Consider the following 16,638-nt stretch of genomic DNA (forward strand, 5'->3'; position numbering starts at 1 on the left):
GCACTTCATAGCTACAGACGTGAGTGCTACGGGTCGGTAGTCATTTAAGCAGGTTTCCTTTGTGTTCTTGTACACAGGCACTATGGTGGTCTGCTTGAAACATGTTGGTATTACAGACTCTGTCAGGGAGAGGTTGAACATGTCAGTGAAGACACTTGCCAGTTGGTCAGTGAATGCTCAGAGTACACGTCCTGGTAATCCGTCCCGCCCTGCGGCCTTGTGAATGTTGACCTGTTTAAAGGTCTTATCTCATATGGGGCAACAGAGAGCTGTGTGTGACATTGCAAGACACAAAATTGCGAAATACACCATTTACTTGTGAGATACAGCTTTTGATTGCTGATAGATAGACCTAGTGCATGGTTCTGTCTGTCTGGTGGCTGTCTGTCTGGTGGCTGACCTGCCTATACTGATAGATAGACCTAGTGCATGGTTCTGTCTGTCTGGTGGCTGTCTGTCTGGTGGCTGACCTGCCTATACGTCTGTCTGGTGGCTGACCTGCCTATACTGATAGATAGACCTAGTGCATGGTTCTGTCTGTCTGGTGGCTGTCTGTCTGGTGGCTGACCTGCCTATACTGATAGATAGACCTAGTGCATGGTTCTGTCTGTCTGGTGGCTGACCTGCCTATACTGATAGATAGACCTAGTGCACGGTTCTGTCTGGTGGCTGACCTGCCTATACTGATAGATAGACCTAGTGCATGGTTCTGTCTGGTGGCTGACCTGCCTATACTGATAGATAGACCTAGTGCATGGTTCTGTCTGTCTGGTGGCTGTCTGTCTGTCTGTCTGTCTGTCTGTCTGTCTGTCTGTCTGTCTGTCTGGTGGCTGACCTGCCTATACTGATAGATAGACCTAGTGCATGGTTCTGTCTGTCTGTCTGTCTGTCTGTCTGTCTGTCTGTCTGTCTGTCTGTCTGTCTGTCTGTCTGTCTGTCTGGTGGCTGACCTGCCTATACTGATAGATAGACCTAGTGCATGGTTCTGTCTGTCTGTCTGTCTGTCTGTCTGTCTGTCTGTCTGTCTGTCTGTCTGTCTGTCTGTCTGTCTGTCTGTCTGTCTGTCTGTCTGGTGGCTGACCTGCCTATACTGATAGATAGACCTAGTGCATGGTTCTGTCTGTCTGGTGGCTGACCTGCCTATACTGATAGATAGACCTAGTGCATGGTTCTGTCTGTCTGGTGGCTGACCTGCCTATACTGATAGATAGACCTAGTGCATGGTTCTGTCTGTCTGGTGGCTGACCTGCCTATACTGATAGATAGACCTAGTGCACGGTTCTGTCTGGTGGCTGACCTGCCTATACTGATAGATAGACCTAGTGCACGGTTCTGTCTGTCTGTCTGGTGGCTGACCTGTCTATACTGATAGATAGACCTAGTGCACAGTTCTGTCTGTCTGTCTGTCTGGTGACTGTCCTGACTATACTGATAGATAGACATTTTTTATTTTTTTATTTCACCTTTATTTAACCAGGTAGGCTAGTTGATAACAAGTTCTCATTTACAACTGTGACCTGGCCAAGATAAAGCAAAGCAGTGTCGACACAAACAACAACACAAAGTTATACTTGGAATAAACAAACATACAGTCAATAAAACAATAGAAAAGTCTATATACAGCATGTGCAACTGAGGTGAGATAAGGGAGGTAAGGCAATAAATAGGCCATAGTGGTGAAGTAATTACGATATAGCAATTAAACACTGGAATGGTAGCATGTGCAGAAGATGAATGTGCAAGTAGAGATACTGGGGTCCAAAGGAGCAAAATAAATAACAGTATGGGGATGAGGTGGTTGAATGGGCTATTTTCAGATGGGCTATGTACAGGTGCAGTGTTCTGTGAGCTTCTCTGACAGATGATGTTTAAAGTTAGTGAGGGAGATATGAGTCTCCAGCTTTAGAGATTTTTGCAGTTCGTTCCAGTTACTGGCAGCAGAGAACAGGAAGGAAAGGCAGCCAAAGTAAAAATTGGTTTTGGGGATGGCCAGTGAGATATACCTGCTGGAGAGCGTGCTACAGGTGGGTGTTGCTATGGTGACCAGTGAGCTGACATAAGGCGGGGCTTTACATTGCAAAGACTTATAGATGACCTGGAGCCAGTGGGTCTGGCGACGAATATGAAGCGAGGGCCAGCCAACGAGAGCATACAGGTCGCAGTGGTGGGTAGTATATGGGGCTTTAGTGACAAAACGGATGGCACTGTGATAGACTGCATCCAGTTTGTTGAGTAGAGTTGGAGACTATTTTATAGATGACATCACCAAAGTCGAGGATCGGTAGGATGGTCAGTTTTACGAGGGTATGTTTGGCAGCATGAGTGAAGGATGCTTTGTTGCGAAATAGGAAGCCAATTCTAGATTTAATTGTGGATTGGAGATGCTTAATGTGAGTCTGGAAGGAGAGTTTACAGTCTAACCAGACACCTAGGTATTTATAGTTGAACACATATTCTAAGTCAGAACCGTCCAGAGTAGTGATGCTGGACGGGCGGGCAGGTGTGGGCAGCCATAGGTTGAAGAGCATGCGCTTAGTTTTACTTGCATTTAAGAGCAGTTGGAGGCCATGGAAGGAGAGTTGTATGGCATTGAAGCTCGTCTGGAGGTTAGATAACACTGTGTCCAAAGAAGGGCCAGAAGTATTCAGAATGGTGTCGTCTGATGAGTCACTGATGTTATCTTCCTGTCTGGGTTGGCACCCCCCCCCCCCCTTGGGTTGTGCCGTGGCGGAGATGTTTGTGGGCTATACTCAGCCTTGTCTCAGGATGGTAAGTTGGTGGTTGAAGATATCCCTCTAGTGGTGTGGGGGCTGTGCTTTGGCAAAGTGGGTGGGGTTATACCCTTCCTGTTTGGCCCTGTCCGGGGGTGTCCTCGGATGGGGCCACAGTGTCTCCTGACCCCTCCTGTCTCAGCCTCCAGTATTTATGCTGCAGTAGTTGATGTGTCGGGGGGCTAGGGTCTGTAGTACTTCTCCTGTCCTATTCAGTGTCCTGTGTGAATTTAAGTGTGCTCTCTCTAATTCTCTCTTTCTCTCTTTCTTTCTCTCTCTCGGAGGACCTGAGCTCTAGGACCATACCTAAGGACTACCTGACATGATGACTCCTTGCTGTCTCCAGTCCACCTGGCCGTGCTGCTGCTCCAGTTTCAACTGTTCTGCCTTATTATTATTGGACCATGCTGGTAATTTATGAACATTTGAACATCTTGGCCATGTTCTGTTATAATCTCCACCCGACACAGCCAGAAGAGGACTGGCCACCCCACATAGCCTGGTTCCTCTCTAGGTTTCTTCCTAGGTTTTGGCCTTTCTAGGGAGTTTTTCCTAGCCACCGTGCCTCTATACCTGCATTGCTTGCTGTTTGGGGTTTTAGGCTGGGTTTCTGTACAGCACTTTGAGATATCAGCTGATGTACGAAGGGCTATATAAATACATTTGATTTGATTTTGATTTGTCTGCGTAGAGGTGGATCAGAGAATCACCAGCAGCAAGAGCAACATCATTGATATATACAGAGAAAAGAGTCGGTCCGAGGATTGAACCCTGTGGCGCCCCCATAGAGACTGCCAGAGGTCCGGACAACAGGCCCTCCGATTTGACACACTGAACTCTATCTGAGAAGTAGTTGGTGAACTAGACGAGGAAATCATTTGAGAAACCAAGGCTGTTGAGTCTGCTGATAAGAATGTGGTGATTGACAGAGTCGAAAGCCTTGGCCAGGTCGATGAATACAGCTGCACAGTATTGCCTTTTATCGATGGCGGTTATGATATCGTTTAGTACCTTGAGCGTGGCTGAGGTGCACCCATGACCAGCTCTGAAACCAGATTGCATAGCGGAGAAGATATGGTGGGAATCGTCATGGTCAGTGATCTTTTTGTTCACTTAGGATAGATATAGGTCTGTAGCAGTTTGGGTCTAGAGTGTCTCCCCCTTTGAAGAGGGGGATGCTCGCGGCAGCTTTCCAATCTTTGGGGATCTCAGACAATATAAAAGAGAGGTTGAAAAGGCTAGTAATAGGGGTTGCAACAATTTCGGCAAATAATTTTAGAAAGAGAGGGTCCAGATTGTCTAGCCCGGTTGATTTGTAGGGGTCCCGATTTTGCAGCTCTTTCAGAACATCAGCTACCTGGATTTGGGTGAAGGAGAAATGGGGAGGCTTGGGGAAGTTGCTGTGGGGGGAGCAGGGCTGTTGACCGGGGTAGGGGTAGCCAGGTGGAAAGCATGGACAGTCGTAGAAAAATGCTTCTTGAAATTCTTAATTATCGCAGATTTATCGGTGGTGACAGTGTTTCCTAGCCTCAGTGCAATGGGCAGCTGGGAGGAGGTGTTCTTATTCTCCATGGACAGTGTCCCAGAACTTTTTGTAGTTTGTGCAACAGGACCTAGTGCACGGTTCTGACTGTCTGTCTGGTGGCTGACCTGACTATACTGATAGGTCCATCCTTAGCAGTCCGTTCCTAGGGGAGCGGTCCATCCTTAGCAGTCCGTTCCTAGGGGAGCGGTCCATCCTTAGCAGTCCGTTCCAAGGGGAGCGGTCCATCCCTAGCGGTCCGTTCCTAGGGGAGCAGTCCATCCCTAGCGGTCCATCCCCAGCGGTCTGTTTCTAGGGGAGCGGTCCATCCCCAGCGGTCCATCCCCAGCGGTCCGTTCCTAGGGGAGCGGTCCATCCCTAGTGGTCCGTTCCTAGGGGAGTGGTCCATCCCTAGCAGTCCGTTCCTAGGGGAGCGGTCCATCCCCAGCGGTCCGTTCCTAGGGGAGCGGTCCATCCCTAGCGGTCCATTCCTAGGGGAGCGGTCCATCCCTAGCGGTCCGTTCCTATGGGAGCGGTCCATCCTTAGCAGTCCGTTCCTAGGGGAGCGGTCCATCCCTAGCGGTCCGTTCCTAGGGGAGCGGTCCAGCCCTAGCAGTCCATCCCCAGCGATCCGTTCCTAGGGGAGCGGTCCATCCTTAGCAGTCCGTTCCTAGGGGAGCGGTCCATCCCTAGCGGTCCGTTACTAGGGGAGCGGTCCATCCCCAGCGGTCCATCCCCAGCGGTCCGTTCCTAGGAGAGCGGTCCATCCCTAGTGGTCCGTTCCTATGGGAGCGGTCCATCCCTAGCGGTCCGTTCCTAGGGGAGCGGTCCATCCCCAGCGGTCCATCCCCAGCGGTCCGTTCCTAGGAGAGCGGTCCATCCCTAGCGGTCCGTTCCTAGGGGAGCGGTCCATCCTTAGCAGTCCGTTCCTAGGGGAGCGGTCCATCCCTAGCGGTCCGTTCCTAGGGGAGCGGTCCATCCTTAGCAGTCCGTTCCTAGGGGAGCGGTCCATCTCCATTGGTCCGTTCCTAGGGGAGCGGTCCATCCCTAGCGGTCCATCCCCATTGGTCCGTTCCTAGGGGAGCGGTCCATCCCCAGTGGTCCGTTCCTAGGGGGCGGTCCATCCCTAGCGGTCTATCCCTAGCGGTCCATCCCCAGCGGTCCGTTCCTAGGGGAGCGGTCCGTTCCTAGGGGAGCGGTCCGTTCCTAGGGGAGCGGTCCATCCCTAGTGGTCCACCCCCATTGGTCCGTTCCTAGGGGAGCGGCCCATCCCTAGCGGTCCATCCCCATTGGTCCGTTCCTAGGGGAGCGGTCCATCCCTAGCGGTCCATCCCTAGCGGTCCATCCCCAGCGGTCCGTTCCTAGGGGAGCGGTCCATCCTTAGTGTTCCAATCCTAGGGGAGCGGTCCATCCCTGGCGGTCCATCCCCAGTGGTCCGTTCCTAGTGGTGTGGTCCATCCCTAGCAGTCCATCCCCAGCGGTCCGTTCCTAGGGGAGCGGTCCATCGCTAGCGTTCTGTCCCTAGTGGTGTGGTCCGTCCCTAGAGGTTTGTCAGTAGCGATCAGTCCGTAGCGATCAGTCCGTAGCGATCAGTCCCTAGCGGTCCGTCCCTAGCGGTCATACATACATTATTCTGCATTGTGAATTGGCAGGGAATTTTATGATTTTTTCTTATAATGTTTTAATGGCAAATCCAAAATGTGTGTGTGTGCGTGTTAACTCACGGCCATGTCGGAGATCTCAGCAGCGTGTCCTCTCAGCGTTGCCAGTAGACGGCCCTCGTCCGTCCCCCAAATCTTCACCAGGCAGTCATCTGAACCCTAGACACACACACATACACACAACAATGAATCACTATGATCCCTGATCACTCACACAACACACCAATCAGCATGGTCATTGTTATATCCAACATGTATTAATAGACATTATTATCAATAATATGAAGCCCGAGACACCAATTAAAATCAATCAATATTACAAACAATATTATACATTCAGTCATTGATCAATCACATCTAAATCAAAGCTAGTCTATAGCTGGACAATCAGTCAGTCAGTCTATAACTGGACAACCAGTCAGTCAGTCTATAACTGGACAACCAGTCAGTCAGTCAGTCAATAACTGGACAACCAGTCAGTCAGTCTACAATTGGACAATCAGTCAGTCTATAACTGGACAACCAGTCAGTCAGTCTATAAGTGAACAACCAGTCAGTCAGCCAGTCAATAACTGGACAATCAGTCAGTCAATAACTGGACAACCAGTCAGTCAGTCTATAACTGGACAACCATTCAGTCAGCCAGTCTATAACTGGACAATCAGTCAGTCAGTCAGCCAGTCTATAACTGGACAACCAGTCAGTCAGTCAGTCTACAATTGGACAATCAGTCAGTCTATAACTGGACAACCAGTCAGTCAGTCAGTCTATAACTGAACAACCAGTCAGTCGGCCAGTCTATAAATGGACAACCAGTCAGTCAGTCAGTCAGCCAGTCTATAACTGAAGAACCAGTCAGTCAGCCAGTCTATAACTGGACAACCACTCAGTCGGCCAGTCTATAACTGGACAACCACTGAGTCGGCCAGTCTATAACTGGACAACCAGTCAGTTGGCCAGTCTATAACTGGACAATCAGTCAGTCAGTCTATAACTGAACAACCAGTCAGTCTATAACTGGACAATCAGTCAGTCTATAACTTGACAATCAGTCAGTCAGTCTATAAGTGGACAACCAGTCAGTCAGTCTATAACTGGACAACCAGTCAGTCAGTCAGTCTATAACTGGACAATCAGTCAGTCAGTCAGCCAGTCTAAAACTGAACAATCAGTCAGTCAGCCAGTCTATAACTGGACAACCAGTCAGTCAGCCAGTCTATAACTGGACAACCAGTCAGTCAGCCAGTCTATAACTGAACAATCAGTCAGTCAGCCAGTCTATAACTGAACAATCAGTCAGTCAGCCAGTCTACAACTGAACAATCAGTCAGTCAGCCAGTCTACAACTGAACAATCAGTCAGTCAGTCAGTCCATAACTGGACAATCAGTCAGTCAGCCAGTCTATAACTATCAGTCAGTCAGTCACCACCAAACAAAGTCACCCACCACACAGTCACCACTACAAAAGTTGGGGTGATCAATCACATCTAAATTAAAGCTAGTCTATAGCTGGACAATCAGTTAGTCAGTCTATAACTGGACAACCAGTCAGTCAGTCTATAACTGGACAACCAGTCAGTCAGCCAGTCTATAACTGGACAACCAGTCAGTCAGTCAGTCTACAATTGGACAATCAGTCAGTCTATAACTGGACAACCAGTCAGTCAGTCTATAACTGAACAACCAGTCAGTCGGCCAGTCTATAACTGGACAACCAGTCAGTCAGTCAGTCAGCCAGTCTATAACTGGACAACCACTCAGTCGGCCAGTCTATAACTGGACAACCACTGAGTCGGCCAGTCTATAACTGGACAACCAGTCAGTTGACCAGTCTATAACTGGACAATCAGTCAGTCAGTCAGTCTATAACTGAACAACCAGTCAGTCAGTATATAACTGGACAATCAGTCAGTCTATAACTGGACAATCAGTCAGTCAGTCAGCCAGTCTATAAGTGGACAACCAGTCAGTCAGTCTATAACTGGACAACCAGTCAGTCAGTCAGACAGTCTACAACTGAATAATCAGTCAGTCAGCAAGTCTATAACTGGACAACCAGTCAGTCAGTCAGTCAGTCTATAACTGAATAATCAGTCAGTCAGCCAGTCTATAACTGGACAACCAGTCAGTCAGTCAGTCTATAACTGGACAATCAGTCAGTCAGTCAGTCAGTCAGCCAGTCTAAAACTGAACAATCAGTCAGTCAGCCAGTCTATAACTGGACAACCAGTCAGTCAGTCAGTCAGCCAGTCTATAACTGGACAACCAGTCAGTCAGCCAGTCTATAACTGAACAATCAGTCAGTCAGCCAGTCTATAACTGAACAATCAGTCAGTCAGCCAGTCTACAACTGAACAATCAGTCAGTCAGCCAGTCTACAACTGAACAATCAGTCAGTCAGTCAGTCTATAACTGGACAATCAGTCAGTCAGCCAGTCTATAACTATCAGTCAGTCAGTCACCACCAAACAAAGTCACCCACCACACAGTCACCACCACAAAAGTCACCACGCAGTCACCACCACCACAGTCAACACCAGACGGTCACGACCACCACACAGCCACCGCCAAACAGTCACCGCCACACAGTCACCGCCACACAGTCAGTCAGTCAGTCTATAACTGGACAATCAGTCAGTCAGTCAGCCAGTCTAAAACTGAAGAATCAGTCAGTCAGCCAGTCTATAACTGGACAACCAGTCAGTCACTCAGTCAGCCAGTCTATAACTGGACAACCAGTCAGTCAGCCAGTCTATAACTGAACAATTAGTCAGTCAGCCAGTCTATAACTGAACAATCAGTCAGTCAGCCAGTCTACAACTGAAAATCAGTCAGTCAGTCAGTCTATAACTGGACAATCAGTCAGTCAGCCAGTCTATAACTATCAGTCAGTCAGTCACCACCAAACAAGGTCACCCACCACACAGTCACCACCACAAAAGTCACCACGCAGTCACCACCACCACAGTCAACACCAGACGGTCATGACCACCACACAGCCACCGCCAAAACAGTCACCGCCACACAGTCACCGCCAAACAGTCCCCACCACACAGTCACCGCCACACAGTCACCACCAAACAAACAGTCCCCACCACACAGCCACAATCACAGTCACCACCACACAGTCACAACCACAGTCACCACCACACATTCACAAACAGTCACAACCAGTCACCACCACACATTCACAAACAGTCACAACCACAGTCACCACCACACAGTCACAACCACAGTCACCACCAAACAGTCACCACCACAGTCACAACCACAGTCACCACCACACATTCACAAACAGTCACAACCACAGTCACCACCACACAGTCACAACCACGGTCACCCCCAAACACACACCACCAGTCAAAACCACAGTCACCACCACACATTCACAAACAGTCACAACCACAGTCACCACCACACAGTCACAACCACAGTCACCACCACACAGTCACAACCACAGTCACCACCACACATTCACAAACAGTCACAACCACAGTCACAACCACAGTCACCACCACACAGTTACAACCACAGTCACTGCCACACAGTCACCACCACACAGTCACAACCACAGTCACAACCACAGTCACCACCAAACAGTCACAACCACAGTCACTGCCACACAGTCACAACCACAGTCACCACCACACAGTCACAACCACAGACACCGCCACACAGTCACAACCACAGTCACCACCACACATTCAAAAACAGTCACAACCACAGTCACAACCACAGTCACCGCCACACAGTCACAACCACAGTCACCGCCTCACAGTCACAACCACAGTCACCACCAAACAGTCACAACCACAGTCACCGCCACACAGTCACCACCAAAAAAACAGTCCCCACCACACAGCCACAATCACAGTCACCGCCACACAGTCACAACCACAGTCACCACCACACATTCACAAACAGTCACAACCACAGTCACCACCACACAGTCACAACCACAGTCACCACCAAACAGTCACCACCACAGTCACAACCACAGTCACCACCACACACTCACAACCACAGTCACAACCACAGTCACCACCACACATTCACAAACAGTCACCACCAAACAGTCACAACCACAGTCACTGCCACACAGTCACAACCACAGTCACCACCACACAGTCACAACCACAGACACCGCCACACAGTCACAACCACAGTCACCACCACACAGTCACAACCACAGTCACCACCACACATTCACAAACAGTCACAACCACAGTCACCGCCACACAGTCACAACCACAGTCACTGCCTCACAGTCACAACCACAGTCACCACCAAACAGTCACAACCACAGTCACCGCCACACAGTCACAACCACAGTCACCACCACAGTCACAACCACAGTCACCACCACACAGTCACAACCAGTCACCACCACACAGTCACAACCACACAGTCACAACCACAGTCACCACCACACAGTCATAACCACAGTCACCACCACACAGTCACAACCACACAGTCACAACCACAGTCACCACCACACAGTCACAACCAGTCACCACCACACAGTCACAACCACAGTCACCACCACACAGTCACAACCACAGTCACAACCACAGTCACCACCACACATTCACAAACAGTCACAACCACAGTCACAACCACAGTCACCACCACACAGTTACAACCACAGTCACCGCCACACAGTCACCACCACACAGTCACAACCAGTCACAACCACAGTCACCACCAAACAGTCACAACCACAGTCACAACCACAGTCACCACCACACAGTCACAACCACAGACACCGCCACACAGTCACAACCACAGTCACCACCACACAGTCACAACCACAGTCACCACCACACATTCACAAACAGTCACAACCACAGTCACCGCCACACAGTCACAACCACAGTCACCGCCTCACAGTCACAACCACAGTCACCACCAAACAGTCACAACCACAGTCACCGCCACACAGTCACAACCACACAGTCACAACCACAGTCACCACCAAACAGTCACAACCAGTCACCACCACACAGTCACAACCACACAGTCACAACCACAGTCACCACCACACAGTCACAACCACAGTCACCACCACACAGTCACAACCACAGTCACCACCACACAGTCACAACCACACAGTCACAACCACAGTCACCACCAAACAGTCACAACCACACAGTCACAACCACAGTCACCACCACACAGTCACAACCACACAGTCACAACCACAGTCACCACCACACAGTCACAACCACAGTCACAACCACACAGTCACAACCACAGTCACCACCAAACAGTCACCACCACACAGTCACAACCACACAGTCACAACCACAGTCACCACCACACAGTCACAACCACAGTCACCACCACACAGTCACAACCACACAGTCACAACCACACAGTCACAACCACAGTCACCACCACACAGTCACAACCAGTCAAAACCACACAGTCACAACCACACAGTCACAACCACAGTCACCACCACACAGTCACAACCACAGTCACCACCACACAGTCACAACCACAGTCACCACCACACAGTCACAACCACAGTCACCACCACACAGTCACAACCACACAGTCACAACCACAGTCACCACCACACAGTCACAACCAGTCAAAACCACACAGTCACAACCACACAGTCACAACCACAGTCACCACCACACAGTCACAACCACAGTCACCACCACACAGTCACAACCACAGTCACCACCACACAGTCACAACCACAGTCACAACCACAGTCACCACCACACAGTCACAACCACAGTCACCACCACACAGTCACAACCACACAGTCACAACCACAGTCACCACCACACAGTCACAACCACACAGTCACAACCACAGTCACAACCACACAGTCACAACCACAGTCACCACCACACAGTCACCACCACACAGTCACCACCAAACAGTCACCACCACACAGTCACCACCACACAGTCACCACCACACAGTCACCACCACACAGTCACCACCACACAGTCACCACCACACAGTCACCACCACACAGTCACAACCACAGTCACCACCACACAGTCACCACCACACAGTCACCACCACACAGTCACAACCACACAGTCACCACCACACAGTCACAACCACAGTCACCACCACACAGTCACCACCACACAGTCACAACCACAGTCACCACCACACAGTCACCACCACACAGTCACAACCACAGTCACCACCACACAGTCACAACCAGTCACCACCACACAGTCACAACCACAGTCACAACCACAGTCACCACCACACAGTTACAACCACAGTCACTGCCACACAGTCACCACCACACAGTCACAACCACAGTCACAACCACAGTCACCACCAAACAGTCACAACCACAGTCACTGCCACACAGTCACAACCACAGTCACCACCACACAGTCACAACCACAGACACCGCCACACAGTCACAACCACAGTCACCACCACACATTCAAAAACAGTCACAACCACAGTCACAACCACAGTCACCGCCACACAGTCACAACCACAGTCACCGCCTCACAGTCACAACCACAGTCACCACCAAACAGTCACAACCACAGTCACCGCCACACAGTCACCACCAAAAAAACAGTCCCCACCACACAGCCACAATCACAGTCACCGCCACACAGTCACAACCACAGTCACCACCACACATTCACAAACAGTCACAACCACAGTCACCACCACACAGTCACAACCACAGTCACCACCAAACAGTCACCACCACAGTCACAACCACAGTCACCACCACACACTCACAACCACAGTCACAACCACAGTCACCACCACACATTCACAAACAGTCACCACCAAACAGTCACAACCACAGTCACTGCCACACAGTCACAACCACAGTCACCACCACACAGTCACAACCACAGACACCGCCACACAGTCACAACCACAGTCACCACCACACAGTCACAACCACAGTCACCACCACACATTCACAAACAGTCACAACCACAGTCACCGCCACACAGTCACAACCACAGTCACTGCCTCACAGTCACAACCACAGTCACCACCAAACAGTCACAACCACAGTCACCGCCACACAGTCACAACCACAGTCACCACCACAGTCACAACCACAGTCACCACCACACAGTCACAACCAGTCACCACCACACAGTCACAACCACACAGTCACAACCACAGTCACCACCACACAGTCATAACCACAGTCACCACCACACAGTCACAACCACACAGTCACAACCACAGTCACCACCACACAGTCACAACCAGTCACCACCACACAGTCACAACCACAGTCACCACCACACAGTCACAACCACAGTCACAACCACAGTCACCACCACACATTCACAAACAGTCACAACCACAGTCACAACCACAGTCACCACCACACAGTTACAACCACAGTCACCGCCACACAGTCACCACCACACAGTCACAACCAGTCACAACCACAGTCACCACCAAACAGTCACAACCACAGTCACAACCACAGTCACCACCACACAGTCACAACCACAGACACCGCCACACAGTCACAACCACAGTCACCACCACACAGTCACAACCACAGTCACCACCACACATTCACAAACAGTCACAACCACAGTCACCGCCACACAGTCACAACCACAGTCACCGCCTCACAGTCACAACCACAGTCACCACCAAACAGTCACAACCACAGTCACCGCCACACAGTCACAACCACACAGTCACAACCACAGTCACCACCAAACAGTCACAACCAGTCACCACCACACAGTCACAACCACACAGTCACAACCACAGTCACCACCACACAGTCACAACCACAGTCACCACCACACAGTCACAACCACAGTCACCACCACACAGTCACAACCACACAGTCACAACCACAGTCACCACCAAACAGTCACAACCACACAGTCACAACCACAGTCACCACCACACAGTCACAACCACACAGTCACAACCACAGTCACCACCACACAGTCACAACCACAGTCACAACCACACAGTCACAACCACAGTCACCACCAAACAGTCACCACCACACAGTCACAACCACACAGTCACAACCACAGTCACCACCACACAGTCACAACCACAGTCACCACCACACAGTCACAACCACACAGTCACAACCACACAGTCACAACCACAGTCACCACCACACAGTCACAACCAGTCAAAACCACACAGTCACAACCACACAGTCACAACCACAGTCACCACCACACAGTCACAACCACAGTCACCACCACACAGTCACAACCACAGTCACCACCACACAGTCACAACCACAGTCACCACCACACAGTCACAACCACACAGTCACAACCACAGTCACCACCACACAGTCACAACCAGTCAAACCACACAGTCACAACCACACAGTCACAACCACAGTCACCACCACACAGTCACAACCACAGTCACCACCACACAGTCACAACCACAGTCACCACCACACAGTCACAACCACAGTCACAACCACAGTCACCACCACACAGTCACAACCACAGTCACCACCACACAGTCACAACCACACAGTCACAACCACAGTCACCACCACACAGTCACAACCACACAGTCACAACCACAGTCACAACCACACAGTCACAACCACAGTCACCACCACACAGTCACCACCACACAGTCACCACCAAACAGTCACCACCACACAGTCACCACCACACAGTCACCACCACACAGTCACCACCACACAGTCACCACCACACAGTCACCACCACACAGTCACCACCACACAGTCACAACCACAGTCACCACCACACAGTCACCACCACACAGTCACCACCACACAGTCACAACCACACAGTCACCACCACACAGTCACAACCACAGTCACCACCACACAGTCACCACCACACAGTCACAACCACAGTCACCACCACACAGTCACCACCACACAGTCACAACCACAGTCACCACCACACAGTCACAACCAGTCACCACCACACAGTCACAACCACAGTCACCACCACACAGTCACCACCACACAGTCACCACCACACAGTCACCACCACACAGTCACCACCACACAGTCACCACCACACAGTCACCACCACACAGTCACAACCACAGTCACCACCACACAGTCACCACCACACAGTCACAACCACACAGTCACCACCACACAGTCACAACCACAGTCACAACCACAGTCACCACCACACAGTCACCACCACACAGTCACCACCACACAGTCACAACCACAGTCACCACCACACAGTCACAACCACACAGTCACAACCACAGTCACCACCACACAGTCACCACCACACAGTCACCACCACACAGTCACCACCACACAGTCACAACCACAGTCACCACCACACAGTCACCACCACACAGTCACAACCACACAGTCACCACCACACAGTCACAACCACAGTCACAACCACAGTCACCACCACACAGTCACCACCACACAGTCACAACCACAGTCACCACCACACAGTCACAACCACACAGTCACCACCACACAGTCACCACCACACAGTCACAACCACAGTCACCACCACACAGTCACCACCACACAGTCACCACCACACAGTCACAACCACACAGTCACCACCACACAGTCACAACCACAGTCACAACCACACAGTCACAACCACACAGTCACAACCACACAGTCACAACCACAGTCACCACCACACAGTCACCACCACACAGTCACAACCACAGTCACCACCACACAGTCACAACCACAGTCACAACCACACAGTCACCACCACACAGTCACCACCACACAGTCACAACCACACAGTCACCACCACACAGTCACAACCACAGTCACCACCACACAGTCACAACCACAGTCACAACCACACAGTCACCACCACACAGTCACCACCACACAGTCACAACCACAGTCACCACCACACAGTCACAACCACACAGTCACCACCACACAGTCACCACCACACAGTCACCACCACACAGTCACCACCACACAGTCACAACCACAGTCACCACCACACAGTCACCACCACACAGTCACCACCACAGTCACCACATAGTTGTAGTAAAACAGTTACAACATATTCATACAAGCACTGAGCTTTAGACCAACAATACAGTTACCATAGCGATCCCACCCAGCACAGGGTCAACATGGGGTCAAGATTTCAGATGTCATCATGTGACCTCACCACATACATCATAAACCTTCCTCCTAAAACACCACACTCTAGGAGTCACACAGGGTCAGCAGCCTAAACAAACTCTGTTCTGACGGTTCAGCAGCCTAAACACACTCTGTTCTTACGGTGAAGATGCGCCGTCCAGTGCGGTCGAAGGTGACGCAGTAGACAGAGGACAGATGTCCCAGAATCCTCTTGTGCATCTTCATGTGTGAGTAGACAGCAGTGGGGAGAAGCTGACCCAGTCGGTACGAACCAATCAGACGACGGCCGTGACCTGTCTCCACTACACGCACACACCGCAAAGATTGTGTACACACACACACCAGCACCACACACACACACACACACACAGACACACAAAGTTGTTCGTTCCAGCATAATACCATACTAATGTCATTAACTGGTTGACTTAAATTATAATAATTTTGTTATGGAAGAAGAAGAAGAAAGTCAGGAGAACTGAATTAACAGAAACTCTGCAGCCTTGACCTTTAGCTGGGTCTTCATGGAGACCAGAGACTCTGACCTTTAGCTGGGTCTTCATGGAGACCAGAGACTC

At 50.7% G+C, this 16,638-nt stretch overlaps 1 protein-coding gene across 3 annotated transcripts in view; it reads right to left on the reverse strand.

The window, feature by feature from the left end:
• The window catches only part of phip (PHIP subunit of CUL4-Ring ligase complex), a 135,513-nt gene that overhangs the window by 96,370 nt on the left and 22,505 nt on the right, over positions 1 to 16,638 (reverse strand). For all 3 annotated transcript variants that reach the window (XM_031836720.1, XM_031836719.1, XM_031836722.1), the window contains 2 exons: positions 16,202 to 16,362; positions 6,018 to 6,113 (listed from right to left, as the gene is read on the reverse strand). In XM_031836720.1, coding sequence (XP_031692580.1) covers positions 6,018 to 6,113; positions 16,202 to 16,362 — 257 coding nt within the window. The remainder of the gene's footprint in view (positions 1 to 6,017; positions 6,114 to 16,201; positions 16,363 to 16,638) is intronic.

The sequence above is a fragment of the Oncorhynchus kisutch genome, linkage group LG12, assembly GCF_002021735.2.
Source record: "Oncorhynchus kisutch isolate 150728-3 linkage group LG12, Okis_V2, whole genome shotgun sequence".
NCBI classification, from domain to species: domain Eukaryota; kingdom Metazoa; phylum Chordata; class Actinopteri; order Salmoniformes; family Salmonidae; genus Oncorhynchus; species Oncorhynchus kisutch.